Source organism: Mauremys mutica, chromosome 1 (assembly GCF_020497125.1).
Source record: "Mauremys mutica isolate MM-2020 ecotype Southern chromosome 1, ASM2049712v1, whole genome shotgun sequence".
NCBI classification, from domain to species: Eukaryota; Metazoa; Chordata; order Testudines; family Geoemydidae; genus Mauremys; species Mauremys mutica.
In genome coordinates, this window is record NC_059072.1 from 152,142,820 (window position 1) to 152,164,546 (window position 21,727).

Sequence of the window (21,727 nt, forward strand, 5' to 3'; positions counted from 1 at the left end):
ACAGCTACCGGTCAGTAGCGAACCACTTTGGCGTGGGCAAATCTACCGTGGGGATTGCTGTCATTCAAGTAGCCCACGCAATCGTTGAGCAACTGCTCTCAAAGGTAGTGACTGTCGGAAATGTCCAGGCCATCATAGATGGCTTCGCCGCGATGGGATTCCCAAACTGCGGTGGGGCTATAGATGGGACTCACATCCCTATCCTGGCACCAGCCCACCAGGCCAGCGAGTACATTAACCGAAAGGGCTACTTTTCAATGGTGCTGCAAGCTGTGGTGGACCATAGGGGACGTTTTACCAACATCAACGTCGGGTGGGCGGGCAAGGTTCATGATGCGCGTGTGTTCAGGAACTCTGGTCTGTTTATACGCCTCCAGGCAGGCACTTTCTTCCCGGACCACAAAATAACGGTTGGGGATGTGCAGATGCCTACAGTGATCCTCGGGGACCCGGCCTACCCGCTAATGCCCTGGCTCATGAAGCCCTATACAGGCGCCTTGGACACTGAAAAGGAACTCTTCAACTACCGGCTGAGCAAGTGCAGAATGGTGGTGGAGTGTGCTTTCGGACGTCTCAAGGGGAGATGGCGGACCTTACTGACTCGCTCGGACATCAGCGAAAAGAATATCCCCGTAGTTATTGCTGCTTGCTGTGTGCTCCACAATCTCTGTGAGAGCAAGGGCGAGACCTTTTTGGCCGCTTGGGAGGTTGAGGCAAATCGCCTGGCTGCTGTTTACGATCAGCCAGACACCCGTGCTGAGAGAATATCCCAGCGGGAAGCGATATGCATCAGGGAGGCTTTGAAAGCGAGTTTCCTCGCAGAGCAGGGTAACCTGTGACTGTCCACTTGATTTTAAGAGAGCCTGATCATAAACCAAGTTTTCCCCACTTCCCAAGGACGTTTTAAAACTAAGGACATGTTTTAGTAATTAATAATAAATCTTTCGTTGACTTTGCATTTCTGTTTATTCGTTGAAACATGGAAGCATTCTGTGCTGGTTAAGGTGTGCACTGATGGGTGGGTTTGCAGGAAGGGGCGAGGGGTGCTGTCCTTGGATAGGGGTTACCATGACGGCTGTGGGTTTGGGCGTTGGAAGGGGGGAGGGGTGTGGGGGAAGGGTGAGTATCTGCCCCTGGATGAGGTCTCTTTTTGGGGCTCGTGGCACCGGGGAGGATCGTGACTACGGTCCAAATGCATGTGAAGGGAAGCCTGCCTTTACATTCGGGGATGTCAGGCACCAGGACCCTGCACAAGCATACACATCAAGGAAAGACCCGGGGCAGCATACACCACACAGACTGTCCCTGGTGCCTAGTGACTGCAGTCTGTGTGTGCCCTGCAGTTGACCCTGCAGCCAAGTCTGTAGCATGGCACTGTGGGCTATGCAGTGACATTACAATTCCCCCCCCCCCCCCACAGAACAACAGAAAGTCTTCTGACACCAGAAACGTGACGGAAACAGTCAGTAACACCAAACCGCTTTTAATAATGTAATACACAGTGGGGGGTTTGAACTTGGAGTTGGGACTGGTTGATGCTGTAAAGAAAGAGCTTGTACAAATTTACAGCGCGACAGTTGTCTCTAACATTATCGGTGTGCTGCGGTGCAGGGACAGTTCTCACGGCCCCTACCGCCCCTCCGTCTTGTCACTTTGGGTGAGGGGGGGACAGGACTTCTTGGCGTTGGAGGGCGGTTGCAGATGCACTGCAGGGGGGCTCTCTCCTCCTGACTGCGGTCTTGCAGAACATCTACAAGGCGCCGGAGCGTCTCCGTTTGCTCCCTCATTAGACCAAGCAGCGTTTGAGTCGCCTGCTGGTCTTCCTGCCGCCACCTATCCTCCCGTTCCAGGTGTGTGCGATGCTGCTGACACAGGCTCTCCCTCGACTGTCTCTGCTCTGCCGCCTCCGCTCTGGAGCTGGCCATCAGTTCCTGGAACATGTCGTCCCTTGTCTTTTTCTTTCGGCGTCTAATCCGAGCCAGCCTCTGCGAGGGGGATGGCGGGGCAGTCCGGGAAGGAGCCGAAGCTGTGTGATGTGAAAAAGTAGGTGATTTCCTTGAACACATACATGTTTGCCAACAGTAAACACAGTCTAGTCAGTTTCAGTTAACAAGACCAAAGAGGGAACCAAGTCTCAGGAGATCTCAGAACTAGTCCGAGATTTCGGAATACGCTCTCATTGGCGGCGCCATTGCACTGGAGAGCGCACAAGCGAGGAAAGATAGCTGCATCCCTCTTGCACAAAGTCCTGGTAAGCCTTACAGTACATACTGCTTATCAGTTACTGGTTAGCTGTGCTCTCCTGCTAAAGGCAATGTGCAAAGCAGAAAGGATAAGCCTTTAGCAGCCCCTCCCGCCAGCGCACGGGAACGATCAATGCATGCTTGTTCTCTGTGGACTCTCGCACGTGGCTGTTAGGCGAGGGTCATTGTTATGCAACCTAATTGTAAACCATTAACAATAGTAACACTACACTAATTGCCCTACTTAGATGCAGTATTTGCAGACCGAGATCACCCTGAGGCGGGTCACTCGTGCCCAGAAAGACCGCATGTTACGGGACGCACTGCACAGACCAGGACCATATGCAGCAATGCTAGTAGAGGCGATGGTTCCACTCTATATTCGGATGTCCTGGCGTGGAAGAGTCTGCTTCCACGGAGCGCCCAACAAGCGACCTCTTCCGACGAACCTCATGCGGAGGCTTTGCGAGGAACTGAATGACACCTTCGTAGAAATGTCGCTAGAGGACTATTTTTCTATCCCCATTTGTGTGGACCTTCTCTTTATATAGTTTAATATATATTATAGTTTAATATTTAGAATGTTTTAATTTGTAAATATTTAGAATTTCTTAAAGTCCATTTGTGTGGACCTTCTCTTCATATAATTTAATATATATTATAGTTTAATATTTAGAATTTTGTAAATACTGTTTCTATTTTTTCTATAACAATGTTATAAAAAATAAATGTTTATACGTGTGTTGCACTTACCGCCTGATCCTTCCCCTGATTCCGAGTCCTGGTTAACGGGCGGGGAGGGTTGGTAGGGGATCTCTGTGAGGGTGATGAAGAGATCCTGGCTGTCAGGGAAAGCGGGAGTGGGTTCCATGTCGCCTGCGCCGTCCTCTAAAGACCCTTCCTCATCTTCCCCATCGGCGAACAGGGAGGGGGAACTGTCCCGGTACACTATTCCGTCCTCGGAGTCCACCGTCACTGGTGGGGCACTGGTGGCAGACCCACCTAGAATGGCATGCAGTGCCTCGTAGAAGCGGCATGTCTGGGGCTGGGCTCCGGAGCGTCCGTTTGCCGCTCTGACTTTTTGATACCCTTGTCTTAGGTCCTTCACTTTCACGCGGCACTGCATCGCATCCCGGCTGTATCCTTTGTCTTTCATGGCTTTAGAGACCTTCTCGAAGGTCTTCGCGTTCCGCTTGTTGGAGCGCAGCTCCGAGAGCACAGACTCCTCGCCCCACACAGCGATCAGATCCTGGACTTCCCGGTCAGTCCATGCTGGGGACCTCTTTCTAGTCTGGGATTGCCCGGACTCCTCTGCTGGAGAGCTCTGCATCGTTGCAGGTGCTGCGGAGCTCGCCCCGATGTGCAACCAGAACGTCAGATTCAAACCGCCCAGACAGGAAAATGAATTCAAATTTTCGCGGGTCATTTCCTGTGTGGCTGGCCAGAGAATCCAAGCTCGGACTGCTGTCCAGAGCGTCAACAGAGTGGTGCACTGTGGGATAGCTCCCGGAGCTGCTAAGTTCGATTAGCATCCACACCAAGCCTAATTCGAGCTAGCAAGTGCGAATTTAGCGTTACTCCACCTGCCGGGGTGGAGTACCAAATTCGAACTAAAGAGCCCTCTAGTTCGAATTAAATGGCTTCCTGGTGTGGACGGTTGAGCGGTTAGTTCGAATTAACGCTGATAAATTCGAATTAAAGTCCTAGTGTAGACCAGGCCTAAGTTTGGTTGGAGAGGGGGAAGTGCCAGTCCACCTGATTTGTGCTGAGTAGCAGGGACTGGGAGGGGAGAGAAAGGAGGGGGAAGGGGAAGGTGCACTCTTGCCAGCCCCACAAGAGAAATTGGAAAAAAGTAGCTCTTTTTCTGCACTAAAGAGTATCCATGTGAGGAGTTACACTAGGGTGACCAGACAGCAAGTGTGAAAAATTGCAACAGGGGGTTGGGGGTAATAGGCACGTATATAAGAAAAAGTCCCAAATATTGGGACTGTCCTTATAAAATTGGGATATCTGGTCACCCTAAGTTACACTAGTATAACTATAGCTGTGTAATGATACCAGTCAATTTCCCTGTGTCAGAAGCCCTAAAAAGCAGCCCTTAGCCATTGCTCTGTTAAAGCCTTGTCTACATTTGTCATAAACAGATAGTTAAGGGTTAAAGTCTCTTTTACCTGTAAAGGGTTAACAAGCTCAGTGAATCTGGCTGACACCTGACCAGAGGACCAATCAAGGGACAAGATAATTTCAAATCTCTGTGGAGGGAAGCCTTTGTCTGTGTTCTTTGTTTTGAATTCGTTCTCTCTTGGATTTAAGGGAGGCCAGACATATTTTTCAAATTCTCCAAACTTTCCTGAAGTATTTTCTTCTATTCAGTATAGTGAGTATTACAAAGGTGAATTAGTCTTATAATTTAATTTCTGCATTTGCAATTGTGTGTTTGCTGGAGAAATATCTTTATTTCTGTTGCTGTTACTTTGATTATTCTGAGGAGGAGGGAGGGGAAGTCTCTCCAGTTTTTATAAGTTAGACCCTGTAATTTTTTCCATCCGGGTATTACAGAGATAATGTACTTTCTTTCTTTCTTTTAATAAAATCTTTTCTTTTTAGAACTTGATTGATTTCTTCCCTTGTTTGGATTTTCAGGGGAAGGGGAGGGGGAAAAGTGAATCCCTCTTTGTTTGATTCAAGGAATTTGAATCCAGGTATCTCTCCCAAGGACTTGGAGAGGGGAGTGGGGAATGGATTATTTCCCTTTGTGTTAAGATTCAAGGAGCTTGGATCTGTGTTCCCAGGGAAGGTTTGAGAGGAATGGAAAGTGTACCAAAACACTATATTTTTGGTTGGTGGCAGTTTTACCAGATCTAAACTAGGATTTTAGTTTAGAGGAGTCCATGCAGGTCCCCATCTTGTGAACGCTAAAGTTCAAAGTGGGGAATAAACTTATGACAACACTACAGAGTTAAATTGACTTAAATTATGTCAATGATAATAAGATGCTTTAATTACATCAGTTTTGCATCTCCACACAACGCTCCTTGTGGCAGTAGAGTGTGTCTACAGTTGTTGTTCTTGCATCAACAGAGAGCGTTGCATCATGGGTAGCTATCCCACTGTGCAACTTGCCACCCTCCATCTCCCTCTGCCACTCAGAGCTCTGGGAGCCGATAGCATTTTGTGCCATTTTCAACAGTCCTTGTAAACTGTGCACCTGCCATCTCTGCCTGAGAAGCATGGATCCTGAACTGCTGACCCGTCTGGTGATGTGCATTATGAAAACAACACGGCTGGTCTGCAATATTTAATGAGCTGCAAAACAGAGGATGAATTGGTGGTGCCTGCCCTGCTGTCTGCCGTAGAAACAAATAATTCAAGATCACTGCTGTCCTTCACGGAGCAGCTGCACATAGTGGACCATCAGTACTGGGCTTGGGAAACAAGCACTGAGTGGTGGGATTGCCTCATGATGCAGCTGTGGGATGACAAGCAGTGGCTGCAGAACTTTCAGATGTGCAAAGCCACCTTCCAGGAACTGTGTGCGGAGTTCGCCTCACCCTGTGGCACAAGGACACCAGAATGAGAGCTATCCTCACTGCTGGAAAGTGAGTGGTGATCGCTGTGTGGAACATGGTGATTCCAAACTGCTACCAGTCAGTTGCGAATCAGTGTGGAGTTGGAAAGTCCACCATGGGGGTTGCGGTGATGCAAGTGTGCAGGGCTATTAATCCCTCCTGCTACAAAAGACTACTCTTGGTAATGTGCAGGAAATAGTGGATGGCTTTGCCACAATGGGATTCTCTAACTGCAGCAGGGTGATAGATGACACACACATCCCCATTTTGGTGCCAGACCATCTTACGATGGAGTACATCAATAGAAAGGGCTACTTCTCCATTGTCTTGTGCACGCTAGTGGATCACCGAGGCCATTTCACTAACATCACTGTGGGATGGTCAAGGAAGGTGCTTGATTCACACACCCTTTCAGAACACTGGCCTGTACAGAAAGCTGCATTCTGGGACTTTCTTTCCAGACAAGAAAGATGTGGAAATGCCCACAGTGATCCTGTGAGACCCAGCCTATCCTTTGCTCCTGTGGATGGGAGCCAGATGGAGAGGATAGCCAGAGTCCAGCCAAGCTGTAGTGAACCCCAGTGTTCAAGCTCGCTTTGTCCCTCCATCAGACCCTTAGGTGTGTGTCCCTACTGCTTCCCACAGATCACACTTAATTTCCACCTCCTCCCCAGCCCAGGGAAAATGTAGCTCAGCCCCACTGCTGAGAGGAAGGGAAGTCTGTATCTCTTTGGGTCACTGGTTGCTAGGTGTGAACATCTTAGTGAATGGATTTACCATTGTCTTCTCAGATGCCCCATGGATATGGGGATCAAGGCCCAGGCAACTAGGCGACACCTATATCTATCTATATCACATCTAGTGGATGGGTCACTACAAAAAGTAATTTTGCCCTCTGCTGATACTCACACCTTCTTGTCAACTGTTGGAAATGGGTGAGGTCCACCTTGATTGCATTGGCCTTGTTAGCACTGACCTTCCACTTGGTAAGGCAACTCCCATCTTTTCATGTGCTGTAATATTTATACTGCTTACTGTGGTTTTTCACTCCATGCATCTGATGAAGTGGGTTTTAGCCCCTGAGAGCTTATTATGCCCAATAAATTTGTTAGTCTCTCAGGTGCCACAAGGACTCCTCATTGTTTTTACCCATATCTGTCTCTTCACCTGCCTGGAGAGCAAGCAGTCCTTTCCCTGCCTCTAGGTAACAATGCAGCACATAAGGGAAACTGAGTCACACATAAGCTGCATAAAATTTTGAAATTTGTATTAAAGCTCATGTTAAAAAAATTATGTAATACTTAGAATGAGAAAAGTGTGTCTGTACACCTAGGTATAGTTCATAGATTATGTACAAATACAAAGTTTGTTTTTATGTACTCTATGTATCATATGACTTTTAATCAGCAATAACCCAAGTTTAGGTGAATAGATTTAACAATACAGTTTAGATATTAGAATCTGAATACTTGGGTACATCACTCATTAAAAGTTGTACAGAGATTTGATTGTGGAAAGCAAAATATATCAATGAGTGGAGATTGTCCCTCAGTAATTGAGAATTAGGTTGGTTGTCCATTTAGAAAATACAATCCATGAGGAAAGTAAACAATTCCCACTCTGTCACAGAGGTCCAAAGCAGGTGGTCAAAGTAGGCCATAAAATGAGGCACTCCCACAGATTGACATAGGGAGAGTATATAGCAGCCAGGAGACTGCCTGAGCATTAACTGCACAGAGCTCTGTAGCTTAGCTCTAAGGGGTGCTTTGGGTCCCCATGCACACATTCAGCATTTTCTTCCACATCCAACAAACAGGTGCCCTTGCCTTAATCTGTATAAGTAGAGGCATTGCAAGCAGATCAAGGGACGTGATCATTCCCCTCTATTTGACATTGGTGAGGCCTCATCTGGAGTACTGTGTCCAGTTTTGGGCCCCACACTACAAGAAGGATGTGGAAAAATTGGAAAGAGTCCAGTGGAGGGCAACAAAAATGTTAAGGGGGCTGGAGCACATGACTTATGAGGAGAGACTGAGGGAACTGGGATTGTTTAGTCTGCAGAAGAGAAGAATGAGGGGGGATTTGATAGCTGCTTTCAACTACCTGAAAGGGGGTTCCAAAGAGGATGGATCTAGACTGTTCAGTGGTAGATGACAGAACAAGGAGTAATGGTCTCAAGTTGCAGTGGGGGAGGTTTAGGTTGGATATTAGGAAAAACCCTTTCACTAGGAGGGTGGTGAAGCACTGGAATGGGTTACCTAGGGAGGTGGTAGAATCTCCTTCCTTAGAGGTTTTTAAGGTCAGGCTTGACAAAGCCCTGGCTGGGAGGATTTAGTTGGGGATTGGTCTTGCTTTGAGCAGGGGGTTGGACTAGATGACCTCCTGAGGTCCCTTCCAACCCTGATATTCTGTGATTCATACACCTGTGGGCAGGGGAGTGAGTTCCCTGTTAATATTGACAGCACTTCTCATCCTGTTTCTAGGCCCTATCTGTTCTGACCTCCCAGATGCCTCGTGGTTTCAAACCTTCTGCCAGTTTGCGCATTATCGCTGCTCCAACCGCAAGTACTACACCAAGGTGAGAGGGGGGGATTAGAACAGTGGCGGCGATGGCTTTGGGGTGGGGTAGGCGGGATTATCACAGTGGAGCAGAGGGTTTTTTTTGGGGGGGATTATTGCAGTATGGGGTTTGGGGGGGATTATTTCCGTGGAGGGGCGGGGATTTGAGGGTGTGACTGGGGTCCTAGTGGGGGTCAGCTATGGTTACTAAATTAGGGCAAACTGCAAAAAGTGGGGCAGCCAAACCCAAAAAGCTGATGTATATTCCAATACTTAGATGTACCAAGCCAGCATAAAACAGCTTCTTTATTACCTTACTGGTTACTTGGAAGTCCAAACACAGTTCTCTTAAAGTGATCCAGCCTCAGGCCTCCATCCGGGTACTCATGTCAAATATGATGATTTCTGAAAAATCTTATTTCATCATAGAAGAGAAAAGGTTCTACCAATCCCAAAGGAAAAAACACATTACCTCCCAGGTTAATGAAAGTTTCAGATCTTACCCAAATACACACTAAAGTCAATTCTTATTAACTAACCTAAAATTTATTTAAAAAAAAGAAAAGAGTATGGTTAAAAGATCAATATACATACAGACATGAGTTCAATTAATTGAGGTTTAGATTCATAGCAGAGATGGCAAGCTTTGTAGTTCCAAAGAGTTCCTTTAGAATAGGTCATAGTCCAATGTCCAAATCTCATATTCAGGGCATACCAGCATAACTGGGACCTCAGTCTTGTGACTCAGACTTCCCCCGATGAAGTCTAAGCAGATCTGAGATGACAGAATCATGACCCAAGGATCTTTTATACAATTTCACATCCTCTTTCACAAGTTGGGATTTGCTAGGGGAACAAAAGATAATTAGGATGACTTTGAAGGAGGTCCTTAGCTATACGAATTAACATAAGGCCATTTGCTTGTTCCTCCACCATTCACAGTACATTTCAAAGAGAGATGAATACGGAGAGATCCCGTGTTTACAATTCATTTAAATGATAGGATGTTCTTTTGACCTCTGAATTATCAGAATACAGCATAGACAGGGACTGTTGACTATATTGTGGACCCTAGTCATACATATGTAAGTACACAAAAACACAAACTTGATCGCCCACACATCCTCTGTGGGTTATTTATTTTGCAGGATGTTTAACCCTTTTTTAGCCATGCATCACAGGGGGATTATTGCAGTAGAGAATATCATAGAATATCAGGGTTGGAAAGGACCTCAGGAGGTCATCTCGTCCAGCCCCTTGCTCAAAGCAGGACCAATCCCCAACTAAATCATCCCAGCCAGGGCTTTGTCAAGCCTGACCTTAAAAAACCTCTACCATCACCTCCCTAGGTAACCCATTCTAGTGCTTCACCACTCTCCTAGTGAAAAAGTTTTTCCTAATATCCAACCTAAACCTCCCCCACTGCAACTTGAGACCATTACTCCTTGTTCTATCATCTGCCACCACTAAGAACAGTCTAGATCCATCCTCTTTGGAACCCCTTTCAGATAGTTGAAAGCAGCTATCAAATCCCCCCTCATTCTTCTCTTCTGCAGACTAAATCATCCCAGTTCCCTCAGCCTCTCCTCATAAGTCATGTGCTCCAGCCCCCTAATCATTTTGTTGCCCTCCACTGGACTCTTTCCAATTTTTCCACATCCTTCTTGTAGTGTGGAGCCAAAACTGGACACACTACTCCAGATGAGGCCTCACCAATGCCAAATAGCGGGGAATGATCACATCCCTCGATCTGCTGGCAATGCCCCTACTTATACAGTCCAAAATGCCATTAGCCTTCTTGGCAACAAGGGCACACTGTTGACTCATATCCAGCTTCTCATCCACTGTAACCCCTAGGTCCTTTTCTGCAGAACTGCTGCCTAGCCACTCGGTCCCTAGTCTGTAGCAATGCATGGGATTCTTTCATCCTAAATGCAGGACTCTGCACTTGTCCTTGTTGGAACTCAGATTTCTTTTGACCCAATCCTCTAATTTGTCTAGGTCCCTCTGTATCCTATCCCTACCCTCCAGCGTATCTACCACTCCTCCCAGTTTAGTGTCATCTGCAAACTTGCTGAGGGTGCAATCCACACCGTCCTCCAGATCATTAATGAAGATATTGAGCAAAACCGGCCCCAGGACTGACCCTTGGGGTGCTCCTTTTGATACCAACTGCCAACTATACATTGAGCCATTGATCACTACCCTTTGAACCTGACAATCTAGCCAGCTTTCTATCCACCTTATAGTGCATTCATCCAGCCCATACACTACTTTAACTTGCTGGCAAGAATCCTGTGGGAGACCATATCAAAAGCTTTGCTAAAGTGAAGGAATAACATGTCCACTGCTTTCCCCTCATCCACAGAGCCAGTTATCTCTAGGGTGACCAGATGTCCCGATTTTATAGGGACAGTCCCGATTTTGGGGTCTCTCTCACATAGGCACCTATTACCTCCCACCTCCTGTTCCGATTTTTGAAACTTGCTATCTGGTCAGCCTAGTTATCTCATCATAGAAAGTAATTAAGTTAGTCAGGCATGACTTGTCCTTGGTGAATCCATGCTGACTCTTCCTGATCACTTTCCTCTACTTGAAGTGCTTCAGAATTGATTCCTTGAGGATCTGCTCCATGATTTTTCCAGGGACTGAGGTGAGGCTGACTGGCCTGTAGTTCCCCGGATCCTCCTTCCCTTTTTTAAAGATGGGCACTACAGTAGACTTTTTCCAGTCATCCGGGACCTCCCTCCGATCACCATGAGTTTTAAAAAATAATGGCTAATGGCTCTGCAATAACATCCGCCAACTCCTTTAGAACCCTCGGATGCAGTGCATCCGGCCCCATGGTCTTATGCTCGTCCAGCTTTTCTAAATAGTCCTGAACCACTTATTTCTCCACAGAGGGCTGGTCACCTCCTCCCCATACTGTGCTGCCCAGTGCAGCAGTCTGGGAGCCGACCTTGTTTGTGAAGACAGAGGCCATTGGTTGACTTCAACAATTCGATGGTCTCTACCTGGGCCTTTTCCTTCCACAGGGAGGATGGACAAGACCACCACTTGCACCTCAAACTCCTGTATCCTTCTTCCCAGAGCCATGTAGTCTGCAGTGATCTGCTCAAGGTCATTCTTGGCAGTATCATTGGTGCGCACGTGAAGAAGCAGGAAGGGGTAGCCATCCGAGGGCTTGATGAGTCTCGTCAGTCTCTCCATTACGGGGGATAGCTCAGTGGTTTGAGCATTGGCCTGCTAAACCTAGGGTTGTGAGTTCAATCTTTGAGGGGGCCATTTAGGGAACTGGGGTAAAAATCTGTCTGGGGATTGGTCCTGCTTTGAGCAGGGGGTTGGACTAGATGACCTTCTGAGGTTCCTTCCAACCCTAATCTTCTATGATTCTATGACTGTGAATCCTAGCTCCTGGCAAGCAGCACACTTCTCGGTTTTCCCAGTCAGGATGGCAGATAGATGACTCAGTTCCCCCTTAGGAGGGAGTTCCCGACCACCACCACCCACCTCCTTCTCTTGGGAGTGGTGGTTGTGGAACCCCAATCCCTAGGACAATGCATCTCATGCCTTCCAATCAGTGGAATCTCCTCCTGCTCCCTTCCCTCAGCTGTATCATCTAGTCCGCTCTCCGCATTAGTACCTGTGGAGAGAACATGAAAATGGTTGCTCACCTGTATCTGCATTGCTGGTACATGGATGCTCCTCTTTCTTCTTCTGGAGGTCACATGCTGCCAATTTTATTCACCCTCCTTTTGTCCCCGCTGCACAGCCTGCTCTGAATCTTCAGAATGCCCGCAGAAGCATATCCTGATGTCTGTCCAGGAAATCTTCATTTTCTCTTCTGCAACACAGGGTTGATACTTGTTTCTCCAGTCCTTGAACTGTCTCTTCCAATATGGAGACCAGCTTGCACTTTGTACAGACAAAGTCGCTTCTGTCCTGTGGAAGAAAGACAAACATGTCACATCCTGTGCAGGTCACAACAGCTGATCACTCCCCATCCATATCACCTTCCTTCTCAGAGCTTCCTCAACTGTTGCAGTTACTTCTCAGAGAAGCCTGTAAAATGAAAGCTTCAGTGGGCTCTCCGCAGGCGAACTCCCGCTGTTAGCCTCTCCGCCGTTTGCCGCTCAGCTGGTTCGCTGCTGGCTCAGAGCAGTTGTCCCTGCTCAAAAAGTCTTACCCTTCACTCAGTCAATCAGGCCCACTCAAGGCCCACCTGGAACAAAACACTCCCATTTCACAGTTTTCAAACAATGAAGCACACGGTCAAACTGACAAACTGTCCCCGCAACTGATACTCAGCCTCCCTAATGCAGCACTTAGCGTAGTTCCTCTTGGACAGATCCCAGTCAAACTCCCTCTGTTAGCCTCCGCTGTTCGCTGTTCAGATGGGGATTTGGGGAGATTATTGCAGTGGAGGTGTTAAAGCTGATTCCCCACCCTGGCACTTTGAGTGCAGAAAGTGGGGGCCCACAAGGTCTCTAAAAATTAATACTGGCCACTCCAGGCTTGAATTAAACTCCCAAGGTTACAGCTTTTCTCTGACCTTGGATTGGTAGATGCTGCCACCACCCAAGTGCAAAACCCCTTTGAGAACCCAGGAAAGCACACCTGGGAATTCCTTCCTGTGGGGTATCCTCAAGCGCCCCCCTGCCCCCCCCCCGGAAGAGCTCAGAAGAAAAACAAAGGACATCAGCTGTTGCCACCAGCTAATTAAACAAATGCGCACAAACCTCTTAGGACACACAAATGCAATTCTGTTCTTAAAAAAAGGTAAATTTTATATAATTTAAAAAAAAAATACATCTGGGATTTAGGTTTTTGCTAGATTAAAAAACCAAACAAAAAACCCCACACAATTACAAGGATTAAGCATCAAGACTAGCTCTCTTGAGGCCAGTTTAAAGTTAGAAGCAAAACAAAAGCACCTGGGGTTAGTACAGAGGAATCCACAAGCCATAAAGAAATAAAAAGGATAAACCTAATTGCATCTTCCTAGACATTTCCTGATCTACTTAGCTATCTGGATGTAAGCATGTGGGACTGATCCCTGCAGCACCTCCTGCTGGTTGTCTCAGGGAATTAGCTCTCCAGCCTCCAGAGCGCCCTCTGCCGGCCTGTGTCCCGCTGCCGCTGGGCGCCCACATCCCTCCCTGGACTTCAGTGCCCCATTATCTGGGGTGCTGCCCCCTGGCTGTACACCCCTCAGTCTCAGGGTCTCCCCTCCCCATGGAACCCCCACCCACTCTCCCTGCCTCGCCTCAGTCGTAGGCTACTGCCAGTCACCAACTCGCCTCATGCCCTGGGGCAGACTGCAGTGTCAGCCACTCATCCTAGGCAAGGTTGGGTCTGGACCTGCTGCCTCTCTCTGCAACCCAGTGCCTCTATGGGGCCTTGGGCAAGGCCCTGCAGCCTAGGGAATTGCCAACCTGGAGCTCCCCAACCCTGCCTCACTCTAGGCACCATGAGCTTCCCAGCAGGCAGGCCCCTCTGTCTCTGAAGCAGAGAGAGACTCTGCCTGAGCGCCAGCCTAGCAGCCCCTTTATAGGGCCAGCTGTGGCCTGATTGGGGTGTGGCCTCAGCTGTGGCTCCTTCCCCAGTCAGCCCAGGTTTCCCCTACCCTAGCCCTCACCAAGGACTGTTTTAAGCCCTTCAGGGCAGGAACGGGTGACCATCCTGCTACACTGGAGTTTTAGATGAGTAGTTTCTAGGTATGATAGTGATAATTTTTCATACCCGGCCCAAGTGTCTCACAGCATAACTGCTCCCTGTCTGCCTCTCCCCCAGAACAACAGACAGACAGACAGACAAAAGGGGAGTCTTGTTTCAATTTTTAAAAGTTCCAGCCTTCCCATTTGCTCTTTTGGCCGGGTGCCCACTCACTTCCTTTTACCTATGCATAGCAGTGAGACTTTTTAACCCTTTACAGGTAGAGCAATTAGAGAATAGCCACTAAGAGGGATTTTATAGCTACTTGCTGGCTGGGTGTCCATAAAAGGGAGCTACCCCCCCTTCATTTATCACAGAAGAATATGGGGGCTTGGGGGGATTATTGCAGTGAGGGAATTGGGGGGATTATTGCTGTGGAGGGAAGGGGATTTGAGGGATTATCACAGTGGAGCGCAGGATTTTAGGGAGCTATTGCAGTGGGAGGGAGTGGATTCAGGGGGATTATCTCAGTGAAGGGAAGGAGTTTCAAGGGATTATTGCAGTGGAGGGGAGGTGTTTGGGAAAGATTATAGTGAGGAGGGGAGTGCTTTGTGGGGAATTAAGGCAATGAGGGGAAGAGTATTTGGGGGGGGATCATCTCAGTGGAGGAGAAGTATCAGTGGGATTATTGGAGAGGAGGTGAGGATCTTTGAGGGGATTATCACATGGGAAGGGGGAGGGGTTTTGAGGGGATTATCGCAATGGTGGGGAGAGGATTCCATGGAATTATTGCAGTAAAGGGGAGGGGTTATGGGGGGATTGTTGCAGAGGAGTGGAGACATTTGGAGGGGATTATCATTGTGGAGGAGGGAGGAGAGGGAGAGATTATTGCAGTGCAGGGGAGGAGTTTGAAGGATTATTGCTGTGTAGGGGAGGGGCTTGAGACTTTGTAGTGGAGGGGGATTTCAAGGGGATTATCACAATGAAAAGTGATGGCTTCTGTGAACATTATCACTGGAAGAGAGGGGCTTCTGGGAGGGTTATTGGAGGGGCAGGATTCGGGGGCAAATTATTGGAGGGGAGGGATTTCAAGGGCATTATCACAACAGAGGGGAGGGTGTTTGCAGGGGGATTATTGCAGTGGAATGGAAGGGTTTGGAGAGGAGGGTCTTAAAGGGGATAATCACAGTGGCAAGGGGAGGGTTGTGGGGTTTATCCTAGTGGAGGGGAGAGAGTATGGGGGTGATGAATGCAGTGGAGGGCCTTGGCAGGGATTATCACAGAGGAGGGAAAGTGTTTCAGGACATTACTGCAGTGGAGGGGATGGGATTCTGGCAAGAGGGGAGGGGGTTTCAGAGGGATTATTGCAGTGGAGGGGAGGGTGTTCAAAGGGGAATAGTGCACTTGAGGGGAGGCGTTTCAAGGGCATTATTATTGCCTTGGAAAGGAGGGTTTTCAAGGTGATTATCACAGTGGAGGTGAGGGGTTTGGGGGCGGGATTTTCATTGTGGAGGGGTAGACATTGTGCGGATTATTGAAGTGAAGATTTGGGGTTTGAAGAGGATAATTACAGAGGAGGGGAGGGGTTTAGAGGAGGATTAATTCAGTGGAGGGGATGGGACTCCAGGGATTATGACAGTGAATGGGTTTTGGAAGAATTATCTCATTGGAAAGAAGGGTTTTCAAGGGGATTATTGCAATGTGGGGAGGGTTTGGGGACAGATTATTGTAGAAGCGGGGAAGGTTGTGGTTTCAGGGGAGATTATCGCAATGGAGGGGAGGGGCTTCAGGGGAATTATTTTAATAGAGGGCAGGGGTTTCGATGGGATTGTCATAGTGGAAGGGAGGTGTGATGGGTTCCCCGGTGTGCAATCTGGAGCAGGGGTACCGTTGAGCCCTCTGTCTCACCAACCTGGGCTCCCTCTCACATGGTGATGCTGTGACAAGCTGCAATCCTCTCCAGGTCCTGCACTTCAGGCACACAGCCATCTACAGGCAGGGACACCCCCTGCTGAGTTACATGAATATTTCTCCTACCCCCACTTATGAGCTAACAATAGAGAGGCTCCAGCCGGCCCCCAGCCATCCAGCCTAGGATCCCAGAGCTGCACCCTCTTGCCCTGGTCAAAAGCCTAACCAGTATAAACTGATTAACCAGCCCACCCCTTCTACAAAGGAAAGTGGACGTGCACCAGCTCTTGTCCCTGAGCAGATTCCCCAACCACTTCAAACAACACACTGGTTTAGGTACAATATAAAAACAGATTTTTTAACTACAGCAAGATAGATTTTAAGTGATTATAAGTGGCATCCATAGAGATCAAAGCTAAGACATAAAAGTAAAACCGCAATCTGAGTTCTGTAATCTGGACAGGAGTTGAATCAAGCAATGTCTCACCCTAATGGTCTTGTTCTTAAAGGCACAGGTTGAGATTCTCCTTTCCAGCCTGGGACCATCTCCCCAGTTCAGTCTTTGTTCTACAGACCTATTTCCAATTGCTGAGTTGTGGGGGGAAAGAGGCCAAGCGACGATGTCACTTCCCCTTTTATAGCTTCTTCCAGCCTGCTGGAAAGATCCGTTGCTATGATGTGAATCAAAGGGTCTCCATTGCCTACATGCTATCTGTGAAATGTCTCCATTGTATACGGTACCTGGGACAGTCCTTGTGAGTGTGTGTTCCCCTTAATGGGCCATCATCCGTTTCTGGCTGCCCTATTGTTGTACCTGAAAGGCTGGTTGTGGATGTTTCCAACGTCATTACACATTTCAGTAACACACACATAGCAAAACTTCATAACTCCACATACAATGATCGCATATACAATCCAACAGGATATTAATGTTCAACAGATCAAGACTTTCAAAATGATACTTCACAAGGCACACTTTGTACAAAACATATCCTAATCATATCATCATGGTAACTATGTGGGTGCCAGGGTGTTGCTTTGAGGCACAGAGTGTCACAAGAGGGTCTTAAAGGTGATTATTGCACTGGAGGGAATGGGTTTCAAGGGGATTATCACAGTGTGGGGTTTCAGGAGGATTGTTGCAGTGGAGGGGGGCTAGGGGGTATTACAATGGTTCAGGGATGGATTATCTCAGTGGAGGGATGGGGTTTCAAAGGGATTATCACAATGGAGGAGAGATGGTGTGGTGGTGGTTATTGCATCAGAAGGGAAGATGTGACATACCAGGGGTACAATTCACTCTGCTGGGCGCCTTTGTCACCTCTGTCCCATAACCTGGGGTGCCCTTTACAATGCCTTGCTGCTGCAGCCTCCAACCTGGACTGCTCACAAACAGTCTCCAGCATGTAAGTCACTCCCAGCCATGTCTGTGTGTGTGCTGCAGCCAGCCTGCCACACCTTGGCCTTTACCAGCCTTGGTTATACTGCAGGGTGATCCCAACACAGCACCAGTATTAGATTCCCCCCTGCCCCCCCCCCCCCGAGAAACATACGTCCTGTACTGCCCAGTCCTCTCCTGGACAGTACAAATATATTAAGTCCGCTATTTCTTTAAGGGAATAATATGCACATAACTTGTTACCCCCAAATGGAGTTACCCAGATACTTCATCTTGAACACACTGGATTAGATAAAACACGAAAACAAGTTTATTAACTACAAAGAGATTTTAAGTGAGTACAAGGAATGAGGTATAAAAGTCAGAAATGGTTACAAGAAAAATGAAGATAAAACACTTTATAGTGTTGAGTTTAACAAACTACAGTAGATCCAAAGCAAAGTTTTCTCACAACTTGCTTTCAGCAGTCTTACTGACATCTCTTTAGGTCAGGACCCCCACCCCTGAATCCAATCGCTGCTTCCCTTGTCTCTTCAGGTGCAGTGAATGCAATAGGCAGGGAGAGAGTGGGGGTGCTTTGGGGTGTTTCTCCTTTTTTATCATTTCGGTCTCCTTCTTGAAAAACATTTCCAGCAGAGATCCAGGAGCCAAAAAGTCTGTGTGGAAGGATATTTCCTGCTGTCTCCCCCTCATCCCCCCGTTTGAAGTTCATTTGTTTCCCCTCTCTGCATGATGACTCTGTTTACTGCTTAAATGCACATTAAGGCAGGCACACGTTCCTTCTTTTGCTTTGGGCAGACCTGACTTCTGCCTGGGCAGGGCTGTGAGGTTTGGAACAAGGGTTAATAATAGCATACAGAGAAATCTTATGACTTCACACAAAGTATGGCCACACATGTTACCAGGACAATACTGACCAGCAAATGGTGAGTTTTTTCAAATGCTACCTTACAAGGCATAGTTTGTACAAAGGTTATTACTATAGTGTGTAGGGTGTGAATAGTCAAGGGTTGGGGCTCGTCAGGGGGATTGTCACAGTGGAGGGGAGGTATTTCTTGGGGGATTATTTCATTGAAGGGGAGGGGGTTGAGAGGTTATGGCAGGGGAAGGGTTTGGGAAGGATTATTGAATTGGAAAGGAGGGGTTTCACGGGAATTATTGTGATGTAGGGGAGGGGTTTCTGGGGAGATTTTTCATAGTGGATGGTAGGGGTTTGGGTGGATTATAAAGCGGAGGGGTTGACATTTTGGGGGAGATTATCATAGTGGAGAGGAGGGTGTTTGTGGGGATTTTCTTAGGGGAGGGATTATTGCAGGGCCGGAATTTTACTGAGAGAACCACAGTGCAGGGGAGGGTTTTTCAGGGGATTATAACGGCGGAGGGGAGGGGTTGGGGGGTTATTGCAATGTATGGGAGGGGTTTGGGCAGATTATAAAAGTGAAGGGGGTGGAGTTTGGGGGGATAATTGCAGTGGAGTGGCCGGGGTGTGGTGGTGATTAATGCCCTGGAAGGGAGGGCTTTGGGGGGCATGGTTGCACTAGAGGGGAGGGGTTTCAGAGAGGGATATCACAGTTGAGGGGAGGAGTTTCCATGGGTGGTTGTGCTGAGAGGATTATCACAGTGGAGAGGAGGCATGTCGAGGGATTATTGGAGCAGAGGTGACAGTGTTTGTTGGGATTATCTCAAACAAGGATTACTGCAGTAGGGGGAGGGGTCTCATTTGGGTGTAATGCAATGGAGGTGTGGGCTTCAGGGGAGATGGTTACAGTGGGGTCTCTAGATTCACCTTCCTTGCCCCCTGTTCAGCGGATCCCGTGTCCTGATATGGCTCCCCGCAAAGAACCTCGTGCCCAAGGAGAGGTGTCTGATACCATGGGCTCCTGGGCAAAAAGCAACTGGTCTTCCCGTGCTGGGTCCACTAGCGAAGCAGGTACCATGGTGCTGGGTGAATTCCATATCCACCTCCGGTTCTTTCTCCACGTGCCCTTCTCAGCCCCTCTGTTCCCCATGGCCCGCCCCTGTGTCCTGACTCTTTGAGAAGCTCTCTGCAGGGTTTGGGCCCGATGGGCGGGAAGGGAACATGTGTGAATGCAGTGGGACATGCAGGTGTGCATGGTGGAGCAGGCCAATGTGTTACAAGGTGGCTGTAGGAGTGCGCATCCCTGGCAGTGTGGGACAAGGGTTATGTGTGTGCACAGTGTATGGACACGTGGGTGGGCATGCACGTATCACAAGGAAGTGTGTGCAGCTCAGCAGCCAGTGGGGGTGTGAGAGTCTGTGCAAAGCTAAGGGAACATAAATCTGAAAGAGGCCTAGCTGGACAGGGTGTGTGTGTGAGTGTGTGTGTGTGTATGTGCAGTGTGTGTGTTTATTTGTAGGGATACACTCCCAAGAAATGAGGGCGAGGATCAGTCCCTTCTTCACTTGCTCTCTGTCTGCTCTTCCCCCAGCGCTGGGTCAGGCAGACCCCAGACCCATGAGTCAGACTACCCTGCTGCATCCTGACATCCGCCTCCACTCCAATGTCAACACTATTCTGAAATATGCCTATGCTGTCTCGGGCCAGGAACCAGTGATCAAGAGGCACATCCCAGATGTGCCGACCCAGAGAAGTCTCAAGCCTGGACGGGACCCAGAGCTGGCAGGCCCTCTGCAAGTCCAGCCAGTCACAGCCACCCCTGAAACTTCCCCATCAGCCATGAAACCCAGTATCAAGACTGGAAGGGCCACAGAGCAGCACATGCAGAAGAGCATCCAGCAGCTGATCAACTCAGCTCTCTCCTTGGAGGGCTCTCCGGAGATCGAGACCACTCAGGTGCCCCTAAGCACTGCACCAGATTGGAAGGGCTCATTCAGCAGTGCCCAGGAAGGGATCTCAGATGCAAGCAGCAGTGGCAGGTAAGGTTAAAAAAAAACAAAAAACAGCTCACAAGTGGGTCAGGGCAGGTATGGCAGCTCAGCTGACCCCAAACATGCACCTCCTGCACCCCCCCCCCACAGTGGGCATTTCTACGCTGGAGCTAGGAGGTGTAATTCCCAGCACAGGTAGACAGATTCACATTAGCTCAGATTGAGTTCATGCCAACAGAAGCAATGTAGATGTCATGAGTGGTGGCAGGGGCTCGCTACCTGAGTAGGTGCCTAGCATCACAGACAGGTACACTCGCACCGCCATGGCTTCACCCTATTGTTAGCATGCTGGCTCGATCAGAGCTAACATGGGTATGTCCCTCGAACTAGGAATTACTCTTTCCAGTTCCATAGTAGACACACCCAGGGAGCGCCTCACAGACACATGCACAAAGAGCCCCCCCGGCCCCCACAGTCATGTATGTGCACAGTGAGCTCCCCACAAACAGCCACATACACACAGTCATGGATGTGCACAGTGAGCTCCCCACAAACATGGCCCCCCCAGTCATGTACATGCATGGTGGGGCCCCACAAACACCCTCCTACACCCACAGTGAACTCCCCACAACCCACTCCTGTGCAACACCCTCCCTGTCGTGCAGGTGCACGGTGAGCTCCCCATACCCCCACCACACTGTCATGCATGTGTACAGTGAGCTTCCTCACACACGCAGATCAGTTATTCAGTGAGACTTGGTTGGCAGAACAAGCTATACAAGTGTGGTCAAAGTGTAAAAAAAAGACAGTCTCCCCAGATATCTGCCTGAGGCAGGTAAGATGCACTCAGGATGGGGCTACATGCTGTGTTTGAGGCTTGCTTCTGTGTGTGTTTGTTGTTCCTGTTCATTCCTGATCTAGTGGCAGATTGCTACATTGTGTGCTGCTATCTTTGCCATTTCTCTCCTTTTCTCCCTGGGTCAGGCCCAGTTTTACCTTATCACTTTTTGACAAAAAGTCTGTTCTGATTCTTGACCATTTGTGGAAATATCTTTCTTGCATTTCCTCTTGTTTGGGGCATTGAAGTGGCAGGAGCCTCTCTGTCTCAATGGCTCCTCTCCCATTAGGTGCTCTGTCACTTCCTTTCTGGGTTTAGACCCTGCTTTGCACCTCCCCATTTCCATAGCTGCCGTACGGTCGCTTATTCTGTATTTGGTGAGACTCTGTATTAGTTTGCCGCATTTCACAGGGGTGAGGTAGTCAGCTCATATGATATTTCTCTACAGGGACCTGTAGCAGTCTAGCTTGTTCCTATTTGTTTTTCCTAATGACTCATATGTCGGTATTTTAGGTGCTGGTCTAGATGTTATGCTTATAAGAAGCACATGGAATCTCTTAAAAGGGGATAAGGCAATACACCACATTTATTGAGAGTACAATGTAAGAATTAAAATCAGCATATGCTTCCATTCTCTCTCTCTCACACACACACACCCCAAAAGGTTCTGCAGCTGGATCTTATAGTTACCAATCCTTAGTGT

At 48.4% G+C, this 21,727-nt stretch overlaps 1 protein-coding gene across 3 annotated transcripts in view; it reads left to right on the plus strand.

Moving 5' to 3' along the window:
• Positions 1 to 21,727, plus strand: part of LOC123362043 (acrosin binding protein) — a 59,398-nt gene that overhangs the window by 13,477 nt on the left and 24,194 nt on the right. For all 3 annotated transcript variants that reach the window (XM_045002319.1, XM_045002320.1, XM_045002321.1), the window contains exons 3-5: positions 8,296 to 8,390; positions 19,143 to 19,266; positions 19,787 to 20,234. In XM_045002319.1, coding sequence (XP_044858254.1) covers positions 8,296 to 8,390; positions 19,143 to 19,266; positions 19,787 to 20,234 — 667 coding nt within the window. The remainder of the gene's footprint in view (positions 1 to 8,295; positions 8,391 to 19,142; positions 19,267 to 19,786; positions 20,235 to 21,727) is intronic.